Raw genomic sequence first — 27,271 nt, 5'->3', positions numbered from 1 at the left:
AATTTTTTTTATTATTATTTTTTGACAGGCAGAGTGGACAGTGAGAGAGAGAGACAGAGAGAAAGGTCTTCCCTTGCCGTTGGTTCACCCTCCAATGGCTGCCGCGGCCAGCGCACTGCAGCCGGTGCACTGCGCTGATCCGATGGCAGGAGCCAGGTACTTATCCTGGTCTCCCATGGGGTGCAGGGCCCAAGGACTTGGGCCATCCTCCACTGCACTCCTGGCCACAGCAGAGAGCTGGCCTGGAAGAGGGGCAACCAGGACAGAATCCAGCACCCCGACCGGGACTAGAACCCGGTGTGCCAGAGCCACAAGGCGGAGGATTAGCCTAGTGAGCTGCGGCGCCGGCCTAAGATAATTTTAACCTGGATTCCAGATTCCTCATCACTTAAATGTGCTATTTGTCAATGGAGTGAGTGTCACTCGTCCAGCACTTTGTCCAGCACAGTAGATACTCAGGAAGTGGTGTTCACTTCACATCCAATTCTTCCTGCTGGAACACCCCGCAGTCTGTGCTGCTTATAGGATTCTCTCTTCATAGATCTTGTCCTGTTCTCCTGATGCTGAAGTTTCCATATGGCTCTTCCTTAAGATTCTGGGCTCAGTGGCATTGAATCTTTTATCCTCTTTGTGAAATTCAAGAAACCCCTTCAAAGAAAAATGCAGGTCCACACACACCACCCAAGATGGTGGTGGACATTCCCCACCTTTCTGTTGTTGGCTCCAGATGAGAACTCACTTTTTATGTTTGGGGAATCCAGCATTTTGAGTTAATGTTGGTAGGTGGCAAGATCTCATGTCCACTTGCGGAGTCAATCAGGCATCTGGCAAACGTGGCGGCCTGCAATAAAGACTGGTGGACCAGACATGTGCATCTGGTCTGTTTCAGTCCCAGATCTTCCTAAGAGGGCCCCAGTGCCTTTTCTAGGCTCGCTATTCAGGGCACCAGGACACGTACCCTTCCCAAGTGTACCAAGGGTCATCACCGTGTGGAAAAATCTACTCCTGGGAAATGGTCCCCCAAATCTCTGGCTTCCTTCTTGTTAGCTTTCAAGTCTGCAATGTTCTGACCCTAAGAAAACTTCACATATTATAACCCAGCTGTACTGATAGTGCGTTCATTTCTTTTGTGATGGTATAAACTCTTGGAAGAAAGAAACCACTCTACTTACCTCTTGTCTGTCATCAAGGTCAGCATAGTGAGAGGCATAAAGACAGGCCTCAATAATAATAATTATTTGTTGGGTAATAAATATATGAAAAATATTCAGCATATGAAGAATATTCAGCCTCATTGGTAAGCCAAAGAAACATAAACTTAAATAACCACAACCTCCCTTCCCCATCTAGCAGATATGGCAAAAGCAAAAAGCAAAATGTTGACAAGGGTCTGGGAGAGTGTGACATTCTTTAGCTCCACAGGAGGGCAAGATATAAATCGGTACAAATTTTCTGGAAACTTCACAGGACACACCGATATTTTGTGTTATGTTTCTGCCATTTGACCCAGCAACTGTGTTTCCAGGAAACATTAAGGCTGCGAGCCATCATTAAGACAGAGTATTGTTTACAATAACGAAAAACCAGGAACAATCCATTAGCAGGGATTTAGGCAAATCAACATGGTGGAGTCAAACAGTGTAATAAAATTGGTAAAAAAAAAAAAAAAAAAAAGACTGGTAGAGGAATGTTCCTTCATAGTCCATGATAAAAATGACTATAATATATGAGGGTATTTCAAGAAGTTCTTGGGAAGATAGAATCAAAAGACAATTTTTTGGATACAAAAATACTTAGAAATCTGCGCATGATTTTTTAGTACTCATTTTCCATGAACTTTTTAGACTCCCTTCAATTTTTTTTGCATCAAAATAAACTTATCTTTTGATTCCATTTTTTAAGGACTTTCTGAAGTACCCTCACACTGCTGAGTGCAAACAGCTGGTAAGAAAGCAGTAATATCTCATGGGAGGGGGCAGTAACACAGAGAAAGATACATATGTACACACAACAAAATTCAGAATATACACACCAAAAAATTTAATAGTGGTTACTGCATGGTGGGATGTGAGTGATCTTTTATCTTTAACTTCTGTTTGTTCTAAAAGGGAATCTTATTTATATGAAAGACATACACATTTACACTTACTGAATAAATAATTCACCCTAAAAGGATATAGCCACTCTGTAGAACCCATTTAATCTTAACTCTGCTCTGTTGCTTCAGCCTCATTCCCAATTACTTTCTTTCCTAGAATATTTCTTAAGAATACAGATAACATGAGGTTACTTCACAAAGTAAAAGAAAGTGGAATTAAAAGATAAGTTTATTTTGATGCAACAGTACTTTGAAGTCCATGCACAGTTTGTTCAGAATATGCATTTTCCCTGAACTTTTTGAGGACCCTCCTGTGTGCCCAGAGGCAGCCATTGTTAGTTTTCTGCATATCCTTCCAGGTATATTTTGCGACTCAAAGATAAAAATGCACATTCGCACATATATACTTTTTCTTATATAATGGTAGCATACTATTTATGTTATTCTGCATTGTGCTTTGAGTTTTTTTTATCAGCTTTATACACACACATAATTTAAAAAGTCAAGTGGCTCTAGAAAAGGCATGATGTGAAAACCATTTTTAAATAACTACCAACATTTTAAATCTTGCCTTCTATTTCCTTAAAGTTAGCTTTCTACTAGGTTGCTTTGTCTCACAATATGCCTGATCAGTTTAACTACTGCACATCACGTATACTTTGAGTTCTGGAACAATGTCTTCTTCCTTCAGTTATGACATACGATTGCACCCAAGAAAGCTGCGGGGGAACTACCAATCCTGGACCTCTTTTATCTGAGCAGGCACTGAAACAACTTGGATTGACAATCCGCTCTAGTTCACCTTTGAAAGGAGAGTGTGGCCATCCAGCGTCCCCACTCAAGTCCAGGGGTTTTACCAAAGATAATCCTCTTCTACTTTTCATTTCTTTGGACCTGTAAGTTTTCTTGAAACTACTTCCAACTAATCAACCTCTTCTAGAACTGTATGTGACAAGTAGTCCCTAAACGCTGGGTATACATCTCCCCGCTTCCTTTTTTTTTTTTTTTTTGACAGGCAGAGTGGACAGTGAGAGAGAGACAGAAAGGTCTTCCTTTGCCGTTGGTTCACCCTCCAATGGCCGCCGCAGCCGGTGTGCTGCGGCCGGCACACCGTGCTGATCCAATGGCAGGAGCCAGGTACTTATCCTGGTCTCCCATGGGGTGCAGGGCCCAAGCACTTGGGCCATCCTCCACTGCACTCCCTGGCCACAGCAGAGAGCTGGCCTGGAAGAGGGGCAACCGGGACAGAATCTGGCGCCCCGACCGGGACTAGAACCCGGTGTGCCGGCGCCGCAAGGCAGAGGATTAGCCTAGTGAGCTGCGGCACTGCCCCCCCCCCCCCCCCCCGCGCTTCCTTTTACGTTTGTGGTGTCACTGGGTTGGTTACTTCCTGATTCCCCCAGACTCAGGATTTTTATATTTTGTCCAGCTTTTTTCTTGTTTTTCTTAGGAGGAAACAGTTTGGAATGATATATTGAATAGGAAAGGCTTAGTCACTGATGTGCTGAGAGTCCCTGTTGGTCAAGCAATTGATCTAATACTTGATTTTCCTATTTGTGGAAGAGGTCCCTGAGAATTCTAAGGCTGACTGACTTTGATTGTACTAGGGAGGCAGGCATATGTAACTCACATTGCTCTCAAGAGTATGTAGCAACAATCTTTTTAGGTTACTAGATTGGCATCTTTGAACAAAGGCTAAGACATTTTTCCTGGAAGTCGCTGCCTTCTTAAGACCCAATGAAAGATGTCAGATCAAACATAAGGTAGCAGAGAGAGAAATAGGACATCTCTGGGCACCCACACAGGATTTACACTGTCCTGAGGGGCATCTGTACAAATAAATAAGTATGCTTCAAGAAGATTAGAGAACCAGAAAGCTAATGAACAAAAATTGTTATGTAATAGTTTATTTGCTAGGAAGCCTATTTGCTTTGATAGGGAAGGGCATATTTGTATTCATTAACACAGATGTTTATATTTTATCAGATGGCTTCACTGCCACAAGTTTATAGAAACAAGTGAAGAAGAGTGGCAGCGTGGTGGTAGGGGGAAGCATTAGAGTTCCTCTGCCACAGAGACCTGTACTGTGTGGATTGGTTCCAAAACATTAGGACCTCTCTGAGTTCCCATTATTTTCTCTTTTATCTAAGAATGAAAAATAAAAGACCTTCAGATATAGTGTCGCAAGAATTTATGTCTAAACACAAGCCATTTCACCTGGCTCTTTTTGTCTGTCAACATGGATAACCAAAGCTTTCATTTATTGAACATTTATTTTTCAATACGAATTTTCTACACATATTGCCATAGTTTATCCTCTGGATGACACTATTAGTTCCATTTAAACATATAAATCAAGGCTCAGAATGGTAAGTAACTTTCCCAGAGTTAGGACATGTTGAACTAGGACTTGATTCCAGATCTGTCTGAATGTAATACTCTTACTCTCTTTTTAAAGATTTATTTATTTGAGAGGCAGAGCAATGGAGAAAGAGAGGGAAGGAAGTAGAGAGGAAGGGAGAGATCAGGGGAAGAGGGAGGAAGAAAGAGAGGGAGAGGGAGAGAAAGAAGAAAGAAGGAAAGAAAAAAGGAAGGATGGAAGGGAAGGGAAGGGAAGGAAAAGGAAGGAGGGAGGGAGGGAGTGGGGAGAGAGAGAAAGAAAAAAAGAAAGATCCATTTGTTCACTCCCCAAATGGCGCAACAGAAGTCTGCAACAACCAAGTCTGGGCCAGGCTGAAGCCAGGAGCCAAAAACTTCATCCTAGTCTTCCACATGGGTGGCAGTGATCCAAGCAATTGGGTCATCCTCTTCTGCCTTCCTAGACACATTAGCATGAAGCTGGACAGGAAGTGGAGCAACCAGGACTCTGATATGGGATGCAGACATCACAAGTAGTGGCTTAATTTATTGGGCCACAGCGCTAGTCCTGACAACCTTAATCTTGATGGTACAGAATACTACTACATCAGCACTCATTTATTCAACAATGCTTTGTTGAGTGACTGTCCTGTGTAATAAAACCAAGCATGGAAGATGACCATGTTTCCCTCAGATAATTTTATCCTTCCCTCCCAGTTACATCCCAACTTAATTCCCTAATATTTCAAAAAATTTTTTTTCTTTCAAAAGCATGAAACTCGTTGCATAGAACAATTTCATCACACTGGTATTAAAAACAGACAAACTCCAAGTGCCACCGCATAGAGTTCTACCATATCCTATATACCTCTGGGGTCTTTGCCCTTTAGTTTGTGACAGAGAAGGGGGACTGAGGAAGAGAATAATTTTCTCCTCTATAAAAATCATACAATCTTGATAGATGTGTGTTGGAAGTTTTATACTACCAATAAACATCCATATTACATTACTTAATGTACTTCTTGTTTTTGTTCACTATATAAATTTTTTATTTCATTTTGTACTGGATTAATATTGAATATGGCTATCTACTTCAGTGCACAAAACAGGCAAAGTAAAAGCTTTAGTTGATAATGACAATAATATCCATCTGTTAAAAATGATGTGAGTTGGGCTGATGATGATGCTAGTGCTGGGGAAGAAGTTATAAATTTTTGAGGAGGAGGGAAGGTGGGATTTGAATGAAAAAAATCATATGTGACCCAGAAAAAGGAAGTTTTAACTTAAACTCCTTCTTTGGTGATAGGTAATAATTATATACCTGAATAATAATTAATTTGGAAAAACAACTTTCTAAAACTAATTAAGAGCTGGGACAGACAGAATGAAGATGGACAGGTTTGCATAGCATGCAGAAAACCAAGACAGTTTTCTGGAAATCTCTTTAGTGATAAAGGAACCAAATATCCTTCTTTCATTTTAACTTTAGCTTATGCTCAGACTAATCACATTTGACCAGTAGAGCTGTCACTCTAAATTCAGGGAAGGTGCTGACCCATCATGTTAACTAAGGTTCAATCAATAGCTTTCCTTCTCAGTGTGGTTTATAATCAATACGACCTACTGGAACCCATTTTCTAGATTTCACATTTAGCTTTACCAAAGGGAAATAGCTCTCAGGAGAGGTTGGGGTAGGAAGCCCCCAGTTCTCTGTCAACACACACCTTTGTTTTTGGAAGTCTCTTGATAGTATTTCCTCTGAAATTCTCTGGTCATTGAATGGGGTCACCTAGGATGGCTCAGGAAGAGCCTACTACGTTTTGGAATGGTCATGAGTTTTATGCAGCAAAAGAAAAAATGTCCATTATGATAGAAGTACAATTTTATTTTCTTCTTATTTCTTTTTCATGTGTGTATCTTTTAGTGGATTTTCCATGATTAAGGTAAAGATAAAGAACTGTGCTCTCTTATGCCAACTGAAAATACATTTCACTATCTCTTTGTTAAGTGCTCATGTGAAAAGACATAAAGCACCATAAAAAGTTTATTAATTATAAATCAATGAGCTCAACATTAAAATACACCATTTATTCAAACACATACACACATAAAATTTTGAAAAAACAAAAAAACTACCCATAGCCGTATACTCAAAAACAAAATAAACACCATACGAAATATAACTGGAACATAAAAAGGGGCCTGAAGCCTCAGACTTACTGGCCTGTATGTTCTGAAATCAGAGGAGGCAGCTTGAGGATGGGAAATGGCAACCAAAATGATCTTGCATAAAGCAAAGGATGACAGACAATGTCCCCAGCCACGGCAACTTCTCTGTATGCGAAAGAAGGCTGAATGTGGGGATGACATGTGGGATAGTAGGTAAGGCCACCACCAGGGCAGCTCCCTACTAGTGGCTTGGGAGGAGCATCAGAGGGTGGCCCGGGCACTTGGGCACCTGCCACACATGGGAAACCCAGATGGAAGTTCCTGAATTCATACTGGCCTAGCCACTGCTATTGTGGCCATCTCGGAGAGTGAATCAGCAGATGGAAGGTCTCTCTCCCTCCTCCCCCTCCTTTTCTCTGTGTAACTCTGACTTTCAAATAAACAAATAAATGTCTTAAAAAAAAAAAAAACAGAAGGCTGAACAAAGGTGTGATAGTGCTGAATCTTTTATCCATATCACAGTTGTGCCAGGAGTGATGAATGTGGTAGCAGTGAAATGGGAACTGTCATGTGAGGAGACACAAGACCAAGCCACCAGCCGCCATAATGACTGAAGGTGTGGTTTCTCCACTATCCATGGGACATGATTCTGGACTAGTGATTATGTCCAGGGTGAAGGTAAAAGTAAAAAATGCTAGAAAGGGGGCATGTGAACAGTGAGTATGAGGTCAAAGCACACCCCACACCAGATGGATTTATTACTTAAGATTCCAAATGCTCAGAACAGGTGCAAATAATCAGGTAATGATTTAATTCTTAAGCAATCAATACATAAACTAAAACTGATTAGAAAATGCACCTGAAATCCTCAAAGAACTGCAGAATATGATAATATAAATAAAACAAAGATTATGAGAAAATAACCACTGAGATATAAATCAATAAGTAGCTATGAACTAATTATAAATCTTGGTATTAAAAATATAATAATTGAAATTAAACTGAAAATGTAAATAAATGAGATAAACTTTAGACTTATCAAAATCAAAGAAGGAATTTTTAAATTAGGACATACTACTGACAAGGTGCTAAGGCAGCAGAGAGATAGAGCAGTGAAAATATGTATGAGAAATAAAATAAAATAAGACGTGTAGGGTGGTACAAATAGTAGTATTAGAAATATGTATATATATAAATACAAATTATACAAATTCAGGGATCTGTTTGTATATAGGTGTATTTTTTTCTCTTAAAATAAGAAATAGCATGAATGGTAGAAAAGATAATGACTGAAAGCTTTCATTTAAGAGGAAAATTCTCTGATATAATAAAGAGAGTTTTAGGAAAATCAAGGATAAAAATGTAGTCTTAAGAAAAACTAGAGAGAAAATACAAGCTGTCTATGAAGGAACAATAAGACTAATAGTGGAGTTTTAACAGCAACAATTCATGCCAGAGGCCAATCTTCAAAGAGTTGAAAGGAAATAAAGGAAATAAAACTCTGTCCAAAAGAATCTTATACTTAGCTAAACTATCACGCCAGAGTGCACTCTCATAAATCACAAGACCTCTATCAAACACCTCAAAGGATATAATTTAACAAAAACAAATATAAACAAACAACAAAACCAAGAAGAAAGCAGAGAAAAAAGGAAAAGTCAGCTAATTATTTTGGTAATCAATCACTGACAAAAATCAATTTTTTGTGTGTGTGTGGTAGAGAGGATTCAAATTCTATACTAAATTTAAACAATGAGGGAGGTGGGGAAAGGTCAAGAAATACTAAATGCATGATAGGTTTCTTATGCTATTCTTTTTTTTTTTTAAGATTTATTTTATTTGTTCGATAGAGTTACAGAGAGAGGTAGAGACAGAGAGAGAGGTCTTCCATCTGCTGGTTCACTCCCAAGATGGCCACATTGGCCAGAGCTGCGTCAATCCAAAGGCAGGAGCCAGGAGCTTCTTCCAGGTCTCCCATGTGGGCGCAGGGGCCCAAGGACTTGGGCTGTCTTCTACTGCTTTCCCAGGCCATAGCAGAGAGCTAGATTGGAAGAGGAGCAGCCGGGACTAGAACTGGCACCCAATGGGATGCTGGCACTTCAGGCCAGGGTGTTAACCCGCTGCGCCACAGAGCCGGCCCCTTATGTTATTCTTGAGAAAGACCAAGGTGCTAAAGGAGGAAAATGAGGGTGAGGGAGAGTACAGTATACAAAAAATACTCAAAGTGATAGGGTAATTAGTATATACATGTGATGATCACAATAAATTTAAAAAGGTTAGTCTAAATGTGGTAGGTTAAATAATGGCCCTCCAGCAGGCGCTGTGGCTCACTAGGCTAATCATCTGCCTTGTGGCGCCGGCACACTGGGTTCTAGTCCCGGTCGGGGCACCGGATTTCTGTCCCAGTTGCCCCTCTTCCAGGCCAGCTCTCTGCTGTGGCCAGGGAGTGCAGTGGAGGATGGCCCAAGTGCTTGGGTCATGCACCCCATGGGAGACCAGGATAAGCACCTGGCTCCTGCCTTCGGATCAGTGCGGTGCGCAGGCCATGGCAGCCATTGGAGGGTGAACCAACAGCAAAGGAAGACCTTTCTCGCTGTCTCTCTCTCTCACTGTCCACTCTGCCTGTCCAAAAAAAAAAAAAAAAAAAAAAGGCCCTCCATAAATATCCATGTCTTAATCCCTGAAATCTAGGGATATTTTGTCTTACATGTGGAAAGGGACTTTCAGGGGGTAATTATGTGTCTTGAGATGAAGAGATTATCCTGGATTCTTGGTCTGGGCCCAGTGTAATCATGAAAGTCCTACATTAGTTCACTTTTTGTTACTTTCACTCAAATATCTGCAAGGAGCTTCTGGAGAAAGAGAAGGTTACTTCTGTTTACAGTTTGTAGGTTACAGCCCAGGATTGGGCAGCTCCACAGTCCACTGTCTGGTGGATGCTGGCCCTGGTAGAGGGGGTACAGAGGAAGCATCACATGGTGAGACCGGCAGCAGAGAGAACAGCTACACAGGACTTCACCCAGATCATCACCCCGCTGGCAATATACTGGGGCACATCCCCAGTGATCCAAAGACCTCCCATCAGACCCACATCGCAGATGCCATTAATTAGATCAAATCTCTACCCTTAATCCTTCAAACACTGGCATGAAGACAGCAGAGTTCAAACGCCTGCGTGAGTTTTGGGGTGGTAAGTCCTGCTGTATACATAACAAGTCTTTGTAAGAGGGAGTCAGGGAGATCAACGTCAGACACAATGTGTAAGGTTGGACGCACAGGTCACAGAGCAGAGATGACGCCGCAGGCTTTGAAGACAGAGGAAGGCACATGAGCCGAGGAACACAGGTGGCCTGCAGAGGCTAGAGAAGGCAAGGAAACAGATTCTCCTCCAGAGTCTCACAAAAGACCCATTTGAACTGCTGACTCCCACACCATAAGCTAATAAATTAATTACAGCAGCACAGAAAACGGATATTCCTGCCAATGGAAGGACAGATTATCATCAGATTTTTAAAAGTCCAGCCTCAATTAAAAATGATTCATCTTAAACACATGATATGCATAAAAACTAAAAATAGAAGAATGAAAAATGATACCTGGAAAATAGCTACTAAAACAAAGCTGGTGAAGTAATATTATCAGGCAAAATAGAATTTGTCAGAAAGCATAAATGAGTACTAAAATGAAAGACACATTGTGAAAAAACAAATAATATACCAATAAGTAACAGCAAGCATGAGTTTACACACACCTATCAACAAAGCCTTAAAAATAAGTTGCGGGAATCACACAGAGTAATATTATTTATATATATTTAAATATTTATTTGAAGGTCAGAGTTACACATACACACACACGCAGAGAGAGAGAGAGAGAGAGAGAGAGAGAGGAAGAGAGAGGTCTTCCATCTGATGGTTCACTCCCCAGTTGGCCACAATGGCCAGAGCTGTGTTGATCCAAAGCCAGGAGCCAGGAGCTTCCTCCATGTCTCCCATGTGAGTGCAGAGCCCCAAGGACTCAGGCTGTCCTCTTCTGCTTTCCCAGGCCATAGTAGAGAGCTGGATCGGAAGTGGAGCAGCCGGGTCTCGAACAGGTGCCCACATGGGATGCCAGCACTGCAGGCAGCAAGCAGTTTTACCAGCTATGCCACAGTGCCAGTCCCTATTTATATATATTTTAAGCACTTCAAAAGTATCACTATTTAGTTTTTAGGAATTCATATATTGTGTGATTAAATGTAAAAGCATGGCCTAATTAATTATATAGTAAAACAATATTGGCAGTTTCCGGCAAGATGGCGGAATAGGAAGGGAGCACACTGATAGTCTGGGGAGAGATAGTTTAATAAAAGTGGAGATACTGCAGGTTCAAGGAAGAGTAGGGGAGGAAACAGCAGAAGAAACTCTTCCGGAATGCGTGACTCACAGCGGACCTGCGTGGAGAGCGTGGGAGCCCACAGTTCGGGACACCCGTGGCAGACTCAACACACCAGCGCTGGAACGCGAGGTGAGCCGAACCTCAATAGCCCGAGACACGGGCAGGCAAGCGGAGAGAGGAGACTAGAGGGAACGACCCCCGGGGGGGGGGGGAGTTCACAAGGCTAACTGGAAGAGAGAGAGAGAGAGAGAGAGAGAAAAGGGTGACTAGTACGGACACGGGTTTCTCTCTCTCCGCTCACCTCTCAAGGGCGAGCAAGACAAAGAGCAGGCGCCATCTTGGACATATGTCATAAGCAGAGTGACCTCAGGTCTGCACCGGCCCTGAGCCTAGCAGAAAAACCTGACTCTGGGCGGGGCGAATTAACAGGAGATTAGGACCTAGTAAATTTGTGGTGCTACTGAACTGAGACTGTGAAAAAAGAGACAGTGGGGGAGAGAACTCACGGAATTCACGTGAGCACTCTCCAGAGACGCTACAATTCCGTAACTTTGGCAGTCCAGTGGGAGACTGAAGGAGAATTTGAGCCCACTCTGAGGGCCGAACAGATTCCCTGTGGGGTTCTTGGGAAAGAGCTTCCAATCTCTGGCTCCTGTGGGTATATCATTTGCCTGCTAACTACCTCCAACTTCGTTCAGCTGTGCGGAATTACTTCCCTTTTGAATCAAAAAAAAAAAAAAAAAAAGAAAGAGAGAGAGAGAGATTTACCACACCTAACCTGGGAGTGTCACCTTTGGCACACCAAACAGAGCTCTCAGGCCACACCCATCTCAAGCCCTAAGGCTCCATCAAAAACAGATAGTCCACTTAATCTAGAGTCATAGTATAACAAGAAAAAGCACCACAGTGAAGAAACCAAATATCTCCAATATGCCAAATAACAAACACAAAAACCGAGGTAATAAAAACAAGGAAGTCACCATGACGCCCTCAAATGAAAAAGACACCCCAAATCAAGATTATGAAGATGATGACATAGAAGAAATGCAAGAAGCAGATCTCAAAAAATTGATAAGAACATTAAGAAGTTCTCAAAAACAAATTCTTGAACTACACAAATCCTTAATGGACAAGATAGAAAATCTCTCTCGTGAAAATGAAATATTAAGGAGGAATCAAAATGAAACGAAACAACTAGTACAACAGGAAACTGTGATAGTGACTGAAGTGAAGAATTCAATAGATCAAATGAAAAACACAATAGAGAGCCTTACAAACAGAATGGGTGAAGCAGAAGAGAGAATATCGGACTTAGAAGACAGAGAACAGGAAAGGATACAGTCAGACCAAAGAAAAGAAGAGGAAATTAGAAATCTAAAACATATTGTCGGGAATCTTCAGGATACTATTAAAAAACCCAACATTCGGGTTCTAGGAGTTCCTGAAGGCATGGAGAGGGAGAAAGGATTAGAAAGCCTTTTTAGTGAGATATTAGCAGAAAATTTCCCAGGTTTGGAGAAGGACAGAGAAATCCTAGTACAGGAAGCTCACAGAACCCCTAATAAACACGACCAAAAGAGATCCTCACCACGACACGTTGTAATTAAACTCTCCACAGTGAAACATAAAGAAAAGATCCTAAAATGTGCAAGAGAGAAACATCAGATTACTCTCAGAGGATCTCCAATCAGACTCACAGCTGACTTCTCATCAGAAACTCTAAAAGCTAGGAGGGAATGGCGAGATATAGCCCAGGTACTAAGAGAGAAAAACTGCCAGCCCAGAATATTATATCCTGCAAAGCTCTCATTTGTGAATGAAGGTGAAATAAAGACTTTTCATTGCAAACAGAAATTGAAAGAATTTGTTGCCACTCGTCCAGCCCTGCAAAAGATGCTTAAAGATGTGTTACACACAGAAACACAGAAACACGGTCAACAATATGAAAGAAGGTAAAGGAAGGAAACCAAGGAAGGAAACCTCACAGCAAAAGATCACAGGGAATTCAAAGCATATATTAGAATTTATCTTTGGCAAATGGCAGGGCAAAGTTACCACTTATCATTAGTCACTTTGAACGTGAATGGCCTGAACTGTCCAGTTAAAAGACACCGATTGGCTGATTGGGTTAAGGAACAAAACCCATCTATTTGCTGCTTACAAGAAACACATCTTTCCAACAAAGATCCATACAGACTGAAAGTGAAAGGCTGGAAAAAGATATACCATGCCAACAGAAATGAAAAAAGAGCGGGCGTAGCCATCTTAATATCGGACAACATAAACTTTACCACAAAAACTGTTAAGAGAGACAAAGAGGGACACTATATCATGATTAAGGGATCAATTCAACAGGAAGATATAACAATTATCAATGTATATGCACCTAACTACAGGGCACCAGTTTATCTAAAAGATTTATTAACGGACTTAAAGGGAGACTTAGACCCCAATACAGTAGTACTGGGGGACTTCAATACTCCACTCTCAGAAATAGACAGATCATCCGGTCAGAAGATCAACAAGGATACAGTAGATTTAAACGACACTATAGCCCAAATGGATCTAACAGATATATACAGAACTCTCAATCCTACAGCTAAAGATTTTACATTCTTCTCAGCAGTACATGGAACCTTCTCTAGGATTGACCACATACTAGGCCATAAAGCAAGTCTCAGCAAATTAAAAAGAATCAAAATCATACCATGCATCTTCTCAGACCATAAAGGAATGAAGTTGGAAATTAGCAACTCAGGAATCCCTAGAGCATACGCAAACACATGGAGATTGAACAACATGCTCCTGAATGAACAATGGGTCGTAGAAGAAATCAAAAGAGAAATCAAAAACTTTCTGGAAGTAAATGAGGATAACAGCACAACATACCAAAACTTATGGGACGCAGCAAAAGCAGTGTTAAGAGGAAAGTTTATATCAATAGGTGCCTACATCAAGAAATTGGAAAGACACCAAATAGATGAGCTTTCAATTCACCTCAAGGATCTAGAAAACCTACAGCAAACCAGACCCAAATCTAGTAGGCGAAGAGAAATAATTAAAATCAGAGAAGAAATCAACAGGATTGAATCAAGAAAAACATTACAAAAAATCAGCCAAACGAAGAGCTGGTTTTTTGAAAAAATAAACAAAATTGACACCCCATTGGCCCAACTAACTAAAAAAAGAAGAGAAAAGACCCAGATCAATAAAATCAGAGATGAAAAAGGAAATGTAACAACAGACACCACAGAAATAAAAAGAATCATCAGAAATTACTACAAGGACTTGTATGCCAGCAAACAGGGAAACCTATCAGAAATGGATAGATTCCTGGACACATGCAACCTGCCTAAATTGAACCAGGAAGACATCAAAAACCTAAACAGACCCATAACTGAGACAGAAATTGAAACAGTAATAAAGGCCCTCCCAACAAAGAAAAGCCCAGGACCAGATGGATTCACTGCTGAATTCTACCAGACATTTAAAGAAGAACTAACTCCAATTCTTCTCAAACTATTCAGAACAATCGAAGAAGAGGGAGTCCTCCCAAATTCTTTCTATGAAGCCAGCATCACCTTAATTCCTAAGCCAGAGAAAGATGCAGCACTGAAAGAGAATTACAGACCAATATCCCTGATGAACATAGATGCAAAAATCCTCAATAAAATTCTCGCCAATAGAAAGCAACAACACATCAGAAAGATCATCCACCCAGACCAAGTGGGATTTATCCCTCGTATGCAGGGATGGTTTAATGTGCGCAAGACAATCAATGTGATACACCACATTAACAAACTGCAGAAGAAAAACCATATGATTATCTCAATAGATGCCGAGAAAGCATTTGATAAAATACAACACCCGTTCATGATGAAAACTCTAAGCAAACTGGGTTTGGAAGGAACATTCCTCAATACAATCAAAGCAATCTATGAAAAACCCACAGCCAACATCCTATTGAATGGGGAAAAGTTGGAAGCATTTCCACTGAGATCTGGTACTAGACAGGGATGCCCACTCTCACCACTGCTATTCAATATAGTTCTGGAGGTTCTAGCCAGAGCTATTAGGCAAGAAAAAGAAATTAAAGGGCTACAAATTGGGAAGGAAGAACTCAAACTATTGCTCTTTGCAGATGACATGATTCTGTATTTAGGGGACCCAAAGAACTCTACTAAGAGACTATTGGAACTCATAGAAGAGTTTGGCAAAGTAGCAGGGTATAAAATCAATGCACAAAAATCAACAGCCTTTGTATACACAGACAATGCCATGGCTGAGGAAGAACTTCTAAGATCAATCCCATTCACAATAGCTACAAAAACAATCAAATACCTTGGAATAAACTTAACCAAAGACGTTAAAGATCTCTACGATGAAAATTACAAAACCTTAAAGAAAGAAATAGAAGAGGATACCAAGAAATGGAAAAATCTTCCATGCTCATGGATTGGAAGAATCAATATCATCAAAATGTCCATTCTCCCAAAAGCAATTTACAGATTCAATGCAATACCAATCAAGATACTGAAGACCTTCTTCTCAGATCTGGAAAAAATGGTGCTGAAATTTATATGGAGGCACAAGAGACCTCGAATAGCTAAAGCAATCTTGTACAACAAAAACAAAGCCGGAGGCATCACAATACCAGACTTCAGGACATACTACAGGGCAGTTGTAATCAAAACAGCATGGTACTGGTACAGAAACAGATGGATAGACCAATGGAACAGAATTGAAACACCAGAAATCAACCCAAACATCTACAGCCAACTTATATTTGATCAAGGATCTAAAACTAATTCCTGGAGCAAGGACAGTCTATTCAATAAATGGTGCTGGGAAAATTGGATTTCCACATGCAGAATCATGAAGCAAGACCCCTACCTTACACCTTACACAAAAATCCACTCAACATGGATTAAAGACCTAAATCTACGACCTGACACCATCAAGTTACTAGAGAACATTGGAGAAACCCTTCAAGATATTGGCACAGGCAAAGAATTTCTGGAAAAGACCCGGGAGGCACAGGCAGTCAAAGCCAAAATCAACTATTGGGATTGCATCAAATTGAGAAGTTTCTGTACTGCAAAAGAAACAGTCAGGAGAGTGAAGAGACAACCAACAGAATGGGAAAAAATATTTGCAAACTATGCAACAGATAAAGGGTTAATAACCAGAATCTACAAAGAGATCAAGAAACTCCACAAAAAGAAAACCAACAACCCACTTAAGAGATGGGCCAAGGACCTCAATAGACATTTTTCAAAAGAGGAAATCCAAATGGCCAACAGGCACATGAAAAAATGTTCAAGGTCATTAGCAATCAGGGAAATGCAAATCAAAACCACAATGAGGTTTCACCTCACCCCGGTTAGAATGGCTCACATGCAGAAATCTACCAACAATAGATGCTGGCGAGGATGTGGGGAAAAAGGGACACTAACCCACTGTTGGTGGGAATGCAAACTGGTCAAGCCACTATGGAAGTCAGTCTGGAGATTCCTCAGAAACCTGAATATAACCCTACCGTTCGACCCAGCCATCCCACTCCTTGGAATTTACCCAAAGGAATTTAAATTGGCAAACAAAAAAGAGGTCTGCACCCTAATGTTTATTGCAGCTCAATTCACAATAGCTAAGACCTGGAACCAACATAAATGCCCATCAGCGGTAGACTGGATAAAGAAATTATGGGATATGTACTCTTTAGAATACTATACCGCAGTAAGAAACAACGAAATCCAGTCATTTGCAACAAAATGGAGGAATCTGGAACACATCATGCTGAGTGAAATAAGCCAGTCCCAAAGGGACAAATACCATATGTTCTCCCTGATCGGTGACGACTGACTGAATACCAAGAGGGAAACCTGTTGGAGTGAGGTGGACACTATGGGAAACGGTGGCTTGATCAGCATAGCCCTGACTGTTAATGAACAACTTAATACATTATCCCTCTTAGTAGTTTTTTTATCTGTTCTACTTAATATGACTGGTTTAGTTCTGTAATTGATGCACAGTTATTCTTAAGTGTTGAAAATTAACTGAAATGTGATCCCTGTTGAACATGGGAGTGGGAATGGGAGAGGGAAGAGATGTATAATTTGGGACATGCTCAGGCTGACTTGCCCCAAGTGGTGGAGTTGGAAGCATACCAGGGGATTCCAATTCAATCCCATCGAGGTGGCATGTACCAATGCCATCTCACTGTTCCAGGTGATCAATTTCAGTTCACAGTTGGTCATGGTGGAGGGACTGGGAGTCAAAGGGAGCACATAGACAAGTCTAGTACCTGCTAATGCTAACCGATGGAGTAAATAAAGGGGAGAGTGATCGAACATGGGAAGTGAGATACTCAGCAGACTCATAGAATGGCAGATGTCCTAAATAGCACTCTGGCCTCAGAATCAGCCCTAAAGGCATTCGGAGCTGGCTGAAAAGCTCATGAGAGTATTTCAGGCATGGAAAGCCAAGACACTCTGGCAAAAGATCTCTGCGAGTGAGATCCCAGTGGAAAGAACAGGTCATCAAAGAAGGAGGTACCTTTCTCTGAAGGGAGGAGAGAACCTCCACTTTGACTATGACCTTGTCTAAACAAGATAAGAGTCGGAGAACTCAGAGGGCTTCCATAGCCTTGGAAACTCATGACTGGAGCATAGGGAGATTACTGATGCCATAGACAGGAGTGTCAATTGGTAAAGTCAACAACAGGAGTCACTGTGCACTTACTCCTCATGTAGGATCTCTATCCTTAATGTGCTGTACATTGAGATTTAATGCTATAACGAGTACTCAAACAATATATTTCACTTTGTGTTTCTATGGGGGTGCAAACTGTTGAAATCCTTACTTAATGCATACTAAACTGATCCTCTGTAAAAAAAAAAAAAAAGAAATTATCAATTCCCAACTTGACTCTCACTGGGATTAAACATGAGAATAGGTCTGCTCTGATTTCATCATCATTTAAAAAAAATCATCTATTATTTTTCACTTTAGGTTTCTGTGTGGGAGCAAACTGTTGAAATCCATACTTAATGTATACTAAGCTGATCTTCTGTATACTAAGATAATCGAAAATGAATCTTGATGTGAATGGAAGGGGAGAGGGAGTGGGAAAGGGGAGGGTTGTGGGTGGGAAGGACGGTATGGGGGGAAAGCCATTGTAATCCATAAGTCGTACTTTGGAAATTTATATTTATTAAATGAAAGTTAAAATAAAAAACAATATTGAGGGGCCAGTGCTGTGGCGCAGTGGGTTAAAGCCCCAGTCCGCGGTACTGGCATCCCCTATGGGTGCCAGTTCAAGTCCTTGCTGCTCCAATTCTGATCCAGCTCCCTGCTAATGTGCCTGGGAAAACAGTAGAATATGGCCCAAGTGCCTGGGCCTCTGCACCCACGTGGGAGGCCCGGAAGAAGCTCCTGGCTCCTGGTTTCTGATCAGTTCAGCTCTGGCCATTGTGGCCATTTGGGAAGTGAACCAGCGGATGGAAGACCTCTCTCTCTCTCTCTCTCTCTGGCTCTACCTCTCTAAATAAATAAAATAAATCTTTTTAAAAAAAACAACATTGGGCAGTAAATTAAGTATAAGAACAACAAATTCATGACATGGTTGCCTCTGTGCAGAGAGAAAAGGAATGGATCAGTGAGGAGACCAAACAGGACTAATGTTTGTGTTAATGTTTGATTTTTATGCATTAGATTGTAGGGTTAAGCATCTCTGGAATTCTTCTGTACTAAAACCATGTTAAATAGCCCCAGTTCTCCACCTCTACAGTCAGGTATTTTCATGCTGCAATAGAAAGAGGCTAGCCCACAATTCAGGGCACTGAGCGCCAGCAGACTTTTCTCTTGTGACTTTGGTCAGTTCTCTTGAACCGAGAGAACCCAGTTATGTGATCTGCTAAGTGGGGACAGTGGAGTCCCAAAGTAGGTGGATATGCATTAGGAACACAGAGTGTCCTTTTGCATAAATCATACTGTCCTCAAGAGTTTGAACCAAAAAGCAAGTATTTTCTTCTCAACATATGTCTTAGTAAACAAAGCCACTATTTTGAAAACCCATCAAAACAAACAAACAAGAAGTATAACAACTGTAACTGTCTCTGGTTCGTGCTCACTTCTTTCCTTTGTCCTCACGATTTCTTTGAGCCATTTCCTTCTGCAGATCTAACAGCTCAGTTTGAGGACACAGCGAATCTACCCACTGCAGCCTGAGGAGCACTTCATTCTCTCTTCCCTTTACACACACTATGGGGTGTGGTACCTCAGGGACATCATCTCTCAGAAGGCCTTGGTGGGGCTGTGTGTAGGGGGGATCTCACTCTGTCATTCCCTCTCTGCTATTCTGTCAATCAATCAATCAATATCTTTAAAAAGAAGGTTTCGGGCCGGGAAGCCCCCGCAGCCCCTCCTGGAGAGGACCCCTCTTAGGTCTGCAGTGTGAGCTCAGGCAGGCGGGAAGGATGCTGCGTATAAGCAGAGCCCGCTGTCCACAGAGCAGCAGCCCGCAGTTTAAAAGGAGCTCCCTGGTGATGGTCACCACTTTCAGTATCTCTTAAGATGGACACGGGCCAGCACGAGAAATCTCGCTGGGTGTGAAATGCCTGCCCACCAATCTCCTTTCAGGTCTGTCTCTTTATTTTGTTAAAAGACGGGTATAACTTTGAATTGTAAAACTCTTTTGAGAGCAACAGTAGTGAAGAATTTTTGTACTCATTTACATACGTGAACTGAATGCTGTTATACTGTATTACAAAGGATTAAAAAAAGCAGATACGTAGACTATGAGTCTGGTTCAGACACACAGTTGAAGGAGTTACAGTGGGTTGGAAAGTGACACAGTGGGGATGCTTTGCATATGTACATACGAACACATCTCGGAATAAAACAAAGCCTATCTGGTGATCTTACCTCTTTGGGAAATGCTTCTTACTGCTCGTCCCCTGCCTTTCAGCAAGTCCTGCTTGTCTAGTACAGTGAACATGAAGCCACATCCTCTCCCCATTCACAGACCCGCTTCCTTACCCAGCGATCAGGGGGAAAGAGCGTGGTCTTCTCAGACCACCAGAGGGCCAAAACCAAGCCTGTGCTTACTTACAGGCTGCGGTGACTTACTTAAACTGTATCCATTGCTGTTCCTGCCTCATTAAAGTGGGGATTAAGACAGCATTTTTCCTCACTGAGTTGTCGTAAATTCAATACTGTGTATAAAGTGGCAAACAGTCAGAAGCAGTGAGTGTGAATTATAATTAATGTCACCATCACAACCACCAAGCCCACTGCTAGGTGCTGGGAATTCAGGGCCGAGACAGAACCCACACACAAACACGGAAGGAGAGTCCACGGACCTGAGGAAGAACCCAGTGGCTGGCAGTCTGAAGGACATGCGGCAGCCCTGTTCTTTCCTTGCTCCCACATTACTGTATGATGTATGGCAAGTGACCAAGACCAAGAAATGTTTGAAAAGAAATGTGCTTGGATGATGCATCACAATTCCTGCTTCCTGGGCCCAGGACTTCTCAATGTCACACGACGGTGGCCTCTTCCCACAGATCAAGGCACTGCAGGGGTGGCGGAGGGCCAACTGAATCCCAAGGTGTCACTACGATCCATAACGAGGCTTTCAGCTAACGCAGCCAAGGCTGAATTAGAGTCCAGAATAAAAGCGAGAGGATTCCAGATGTTTCCAAACAAGTGCTAAGCAACGCACTTGCTCCACCTAGCAAGAGGCACCCATCAAAGAAGGAACTGCCACATTCTCACTGTTGAGAGAGAGAGAGAGAGAGAGAGAGAGAGAGAGAGAGAGGGAGGGAGGGAGGGGGAGAAGGGGAACACAAGAACTCTTGTTGAGAGAGCCCTTGCACACAGCAGAGCCCACACTGTCTAATGGGCCTCGCTATACTCTCTTCTCACACCACTGACCTTCTGTGCTGTGCCCCTCCCCCGGGTCAGAGCTGATTTATTGGATCCTTCCAAATGAGTCCCCCACCAGGAACATCTTGGGGGGATGGAGCTGGTATTCCAGGCATCCCAGAGCAAAGGGGAACCTACTGCTGCAGGGACACGACACTCTTCCTCAGAGTAATCATTCTCTCATAATAATCAGTCTTTTTTTATGCTTACAATAAATTAGGCTTTAAAGGAACAAAGTAAATATCATCTTCATTCTTCATTCCACAGTATATGAAGAGGTCTGTTTTTTTATTTATTTATCTTTTTGCATAGCATTTATTTTGGAGAAATTCAGAATCCCTCTAAGTGTCATTTATTTCCCCAGCATCACTGTGAAGGTGGGCTTTCAGCTTCCTGTCTGCTAACCCCCCTGTCTGATATGCACAGATGTTTCTTGCTAAAGGAGAATCTCATCACAGTGGTCACCGTGACGGGTGGCCGTGCGTGGAGAGACAGTGAGCCCGGCTGTAGGATAGCCAGCAAGGAAAGAGAAGAGCTTCCTGCGTCTGAATTTGCGGTAGATTTAACTACAGAACAAACAACTATTTATTGGAACACTTTCCTAGCGCTTAATACTTTCTGTAAGAACAAGTTTGAAGCTTTGGGACCATATATCAAGTTGAAATGTAATAAATGGTGTATCAGTTTCTTTCCACTGCAGTTAATGTCTAAGTTAGCATAATTCAATTTCTATGATGTTAACACATATCATAATTACCAGGAAATCCAACAGCAAGCCCGGCTGAAATATGAAAGGAGTTTGATGAGAACTACAGCGGAAACTACTTTATGCCACAACTCAGTGAGCAGCAGTTTTTCAAGAGAAACTTGAGGGCAAAACACACCCTGCAGTAGACCATTACATCACACATTTAGCTCCTTGGACCCTGGGCCTGGTGACTTAAGGTGACACTGAGGTATCTAAGGATGGAATCATGAAAGCTTTGTGGGAAAGAAAAAGTCCCAGTGAATGGCCTGCTGAGTCACTCAATATACAAGGAGGCTTCACAAAGCACATAGAAAATGTGTATTCTGAAAAAAACAATGCATGGATTTCGAATTTTTTTTGCATCCAAATAAGCTTTAAACTTAATTGTTCACAAACCTTTTGACTTCTCCTTGTTATACACTATATTAATAAGCAACAACAAAAAACCCAATGGATCTGTGATGTGCTTATTAAAAAAAAAAAAAAGTCCAAAAGTTGCCATAGAAAGGGAAACCTGGTGAAACTTGAAAATGAAAGTAGAGGTGCTGAGAACAGTTGCTGTGTTTGTCCTTAAGCTTTCTTGTGATTTTTTGCCTGTTTCCTTCTTCCAAAATCCACTCAGCCCCTCCTGTGCCCATCCACATTGTGCTACATGGGTTGGTTGACTCTTCCTTCCCACCATCGACTCTGTACCGGACCGGGAAGAAACCACTCTTCACCAATACCCTGTACTTTCCATAAAATACATGAATTAATGATAAAGACGAGTGGAGGTATCTTTCTGTAGGATTTTTCTTTATATTAATATTAATTAATTAATATTAAATAATATTCTTTAAACAAAATCCACAGGGTGCTGGAGCAAGATTGGGGTTGTATCAGAACCATATGTTAAAAAGATCAGTGATTATACATTAAAATGGCTACCTTTCATGAGTGACAAAAATGATAATAAAAGGTGAATAATGATAATGACAAATGACTGTTAACTGGGACCAGTGTCTCTAGTGAGCTGTCACACGTCATCAGAAAACTACAATCCTGTTCCTCCTGAGAGTGACTTTTATAAAATTGATAACTTGATTCTTCAGAAATATATGACAAATGCTGATGCTAAATGTTAGCTGTCATTCAAATTTCAGCAATTGGAGAACAGGAGGGCTATGCAACTTAATCTTATATTTAAATTTAGAAAGCTATTTATAAAAGAAAGAATATTTTGAACTACTACATTAGAAATTCCTAAATTCTTCAAAAGACTATATTATTTCTATTCTGGTACAAAAAATAAAAAATTAGCTTATAGAAGTCTAGCAGGTCTTAATGTCATTATGAAATATGCAGAAATGAGACAAACTCATTTCTAAAGTCATTTTATGATCCTTTTGTATCTATCTTTGCTTTGCTTTTTAAACCCTGCTTTGGGCAAATACTATCTTGTATTTCATACATAGTCACAAATTATCTTAAAATGCTCTTTGAAGGAAGAAAGAATAAAAATGGAGTAAACACACAATTTTGTGGCCAAAGGATTCAAATGAAAGGAAACTCTTACAGAGATATTTAGGAGGTATTTTTGGAGGGCTGGGATCAGATTAAGGTACAGTTCATTAGGAAAGCTGGATGACCTCTGTAGCATCTTCCCAAACTGGGATTATGTGCAAAGTATTTGCTTGTTTACCAAAAGACATGCACACTGTGTTTCTTAATCAACAAAAGGATCATAATAAAGAGGAAATAGACATGCGAATGTCATGGTTTAATGCAGTTTAACCTTGCAAATCCCTGCTTATGATAATAATTTTCAAAGACTTGTTGCAAAATTTGGGCTACTGCCCGTAAGCCTAAACTGTGTTTACATGACTCACTCACCATGCGTGCCCGAAATAATGCGGGAATGTAGGATTGGTTAGACAGGTTGAGAATTCTGGAAGAGTCCTTAAGGACATAGATATTCCCAAAATCCACTTGAGTGGGATGTACGTAGATAACTGGGCCTTCCCCGACACTCTTCAAGTAACATACCTGTGTTCCACGTGAGAGAAAGAATATAGGAACAGGTGAAAATGGCTGGCCTTTAAAATCAATCACAATAGAAACTTCCAGCTATCCCCTTCATTAAAAACAGAGGCATAAAAGGCCTCTTAGGATAAGTGACATCCCTTCCCACTGCTAAGGTATATGGGATGCGTGGATGGCCATGTGGGGTTTGAGTACGTTTGGATGTATCAGCAAACAGATTTCCTAAGTAATATAGCACTTGCATTTTACTACTGAAGAGTGAAACGTAAAACTTAAAACTAGAAGCAATCAGAATATTTGAATATGGCACATGCCTTAAATTAGGAAGCTCAAAATGTTTGACAAAGCGTCCAGTAACTTAAACTGCAGTTCAGAAAATTGGTTCTCACCACAGGAGGGTCTGGGCTCCCAAAGATGGAGATGTAAACTGTGGACTTGTGTGCTCCGATGACCTGGGTCTCCAGGATCAGTGGTATTTGCATGGTGCTCCGGGGAGGGATGACCCCGCAAGGGGTGGGACTGGAAAGCAGCACACCAGGAGCACTGTCATACACCTGGTGGGAGAGACAAGCCAGGGGGTGAGCAAGCCACGCATGGTACAAAACAAATACACTCATTCATTTAGAATTAAGTGGAGTGTGCACAAGGCCAAAAATCCAAAGTGCTCAAGATGCAGACATTCTCCACAGTGTGAACTGGTTCAGGGCAGTAGCCTTGCACTGCCAACTTTCTCAGCCTGGCCTCTGGCCTTCATGCTTCATTTCCCACCACCTTGTCATTTTGCATTCCGTCAACAGATGCCACTGGGGTGACCTGAATACATATATTGCTTGCCATCTCCAACCATGTACACCTGTGGCCCCTCTTCCTAGAATGTCCGTTCCCTCTATCTACCTGACACAGTCATCCTGATCCCCTCCAGGTGTGATCAATGCTCCAGGGTAGTGGTAGAGAGCATCCTGTGAAGTTCTTTCCACAGCATGTGAGGACCAACACTGTAACCATCCACAAGTCATTTTCTCCATGGGCCGGAAACCTCTCCTCGCTATACACCCACTTTCCAGCCCAAAGCATATACTCAGTGTGTGTGTGTGTGTGTGTGTGTATTTTAATGAGGAAATGAATGAATGAATGTCATCTACCACTTCCCAATGTGTGTTCCTAGGAGAGGTGTTCTTTAGTGTAGTACTAGCATTTGTGCAGCAAGAACAAATGAAGTTTTAAACATCCCTTGGTCAAATAAGCTTGCACAACTCCCAGAAAGATGTCTGAGTACCTCAGCTCCTTGGGACAAAGCCACAGCATGCAGGTTGCACACATCCGGAGTACCCTGTGCCCTTTCCACATCTGGTCTGGCCTAACATTCTTAATCTAACTTGACCACCTTGTGCAGCACGAACCCTACTGAAGCCTGTGGCAAAAGGAGAAAACAGTAATACTGGTCCCATCTACATCCACGTTTTGATGATTTTTTTAATTATACATTCTTTCGATTAATTTTAATTTCTTAAATTATGGCATGAAAATATTATGCATCTTGATTATTGAGTGCTTGGCTTTCCCTTACATCCCCCACTTAGGGCAAGTAATTCACCCTTTTTGCAGCTCTGAAACCAGAGGCGGCATTGCTCTGAGATCCTGAGATGACTATGAGGGCCAGCGTGCTCTGAGTGTGGGATGCAGTTTCCATCAGCTACACGCTTGGCTTCTGAGTCTACCTCAGAAAAGCCCACAGAATAATTCTAACTCCTTTTACATAACAGCCCTTTGACTACTGAAAGGGAGTTATCTTATCCCAGTCTTCCAGGGTCCAGGTTCAAAACTTGAATTGGTTATAAAAATGTCATGACAAGAACTGAAGATGAAAAGATGAAATGCTGACTGTTTGACCAGTGGCTATGTCCTTTTTTGAGCTGTATTTCTGTGATGCAGCCTAAACCTGCATTGATTCTGTAGTCCCCATACTGCTCTTTAAATTCACATTGAATTTATAGCCACAAAACCCCCCACTTGATTGTTTTGCATGAATTTATGTTAGAGTACTATACTTATACAACTAAGTTTTAGACCCAAATGCATTCTTGGTAAGCCGTATCTCATTAGGAACCTTCCATTACTGCAGAGGGTACAGAGCTTTCTGAATCTTCTACCTAGTCTGCCTAGTCTCCCACCTAGCCAGGTGGCAAGGCACAGGAACAGAGATACATTTCATAAAACGTTAAAGGATAATTCCTCCTTTCTCATTCCTGTATTGCCTCTAGCCTTTTGGTCCAACAAGTCCACTTATAAATATTGCATTGCTATATCTTAGTGCTGCTGTTCAAGTCACAGCCATGGGCAGAAATGAAAACCCTAGCTAATTTCTCATGCATGGTTAATTCATAGGCAATTATTTGCAGGTGCATTTCTGCCTGTTGGCTTAATTGACACTTTCCCTTCTTTAGCAAGGGCAATTTCCCTGGGAAATTAACAACCGTTTACACCTGCAGCTGTTCACTCATGCAGATGGTAATCCAGCTGTGGCTTTATAACCCCATCCCCACATTATTTGAGGGTTAAAAATCAGAATTATATAAGGTCATGTGTTCAGGAACATGGCTCTTCAGAAAGATCACTCTCATTGAAGGGGTTTAATGGTAGAAACACTAACACCAAAAAACAAGGACTCACCTGAGGCAGGACCTCGTAGTATCCTGGGAGATCATTGTGATTGACAAGTTGAATCATTTTCTTATATGGATACTTGAGGAAGCAGCGCCCAAAGTCCACCTCTTCATCAACCAATCGGAGGGTAGGTACAATACACCTGCTCGAAGGAGTCCATCAATTCAAAACAGAGAGCTTGTTTACACATTGAACACGGAGTCCCAAGTTAGATACATTTGTCACTGTCACACAGTAGTTTTTCTTTAATAACTACATTAATCATTTTCAAATCTCTTTTGCCATCCCTCTCCCCATTCCTCATCCCCACCCAGTCACCACTTTTTAACCAAAACAGGACTAGAAGCAGGACTCCTTAAATGGAGTATGGTGGGTAATGACTAACATTTCCATCATTCTTTCACACTTGGCCTTTGGCAAGGGGCCCCCGTGTTGCAAGTTCCTTAGAGTAGTGGATCTATATCCATGTCAAACAGGGCCAATGCCATCAGCATGAGGTCCTCACCAGCTGTGACACTTTGGAGCAGTCAGAAAGTCCCCCAAGGACTAGCAACAGTTCACATTATCTAAATAATGGTAATAATTCTAACTCTATGCACAACAGCTGTGTTGGATGGGGAGGCTCAGGCAGCTGCTTGGCCCAGAACTGGCACCCTGATTGCGGTTCTCCATAGGGAGGGGGTGTGGCGGGGGGGTGACGGAGGCGGAGTCATGCGCAGGGAGGACAGGAATTGCAGCCCTGTGTTTGCAGTTGGTCTTTGATTAGGTGACTTGTGTTTTCTTTTGTGTCTGTAGCTCTCAGTGTTCAACCTGCTGTATGTCATCGCTGTAATATGTAACACAACGGTGAAGAGTACTGGCTTCTGAATTCAAGGGAGCTCACTCAAATGTTGGCTTTACCAGTACAA

At 41.6% G+C, this 27,271-nt stretch overlaps 1 protein-coding gene across 13 annotated transcripts in view; it reads right to left on the bottom strand.

Annotated features, from left to right (window-relative positions):
* Positions 1–27,271, bottom strand: part of HYDIN (HYDIN axonemal central pair apparatus protein) — a 421,089-nt gene that overhangs the window by 197,209 nt on the left and 196,609 nt on the right. For all 13 annotated transcript variants that reach the window (XR_011384090.1, XM_051847256.2, XM_051847253.2 and 10 more), the window contains 3 exons: positions 26,370–26,505; positions 24,089–24,253; positions 23,550–23,702 (listed from right to left, as the gene is read on the bottom strand). Coding sequence is in view for 12 of the 13 variants with exons in the window: in XM_051847256.2 (XP_051703216.2) it covers positions 23,550–23,702; positions 24,089–24,253; positions 26,370–26,505 (454 nt within the window). In the remaining variant the exon portion in view is untranslated. The remainder of the gene's footprint in view (positions 1–23,549; positions 23,703–24,088; positions 24,254–26,369; positions 26,506–27,271) is intronic.

The sequence above is a fragment of the Oryctolagus cuniculus genome, chromosome 18, assembly GCF_964237555.1.
Source record: "Oryctolagus cuniculus chromosome 18, mOryCun1.1, whole genome shotgun sequence".
NCBI lineage: Eukaryota > Metazoa > Chordata > Mammalia > Lagomorpha > Leporidae > Oryctolagus > Oryctolagus cuniculus.
Note: the sequence above shows the minus strand (reverse complement) of the source record. Positions and strands in the feature narration are given on the sequence as shown.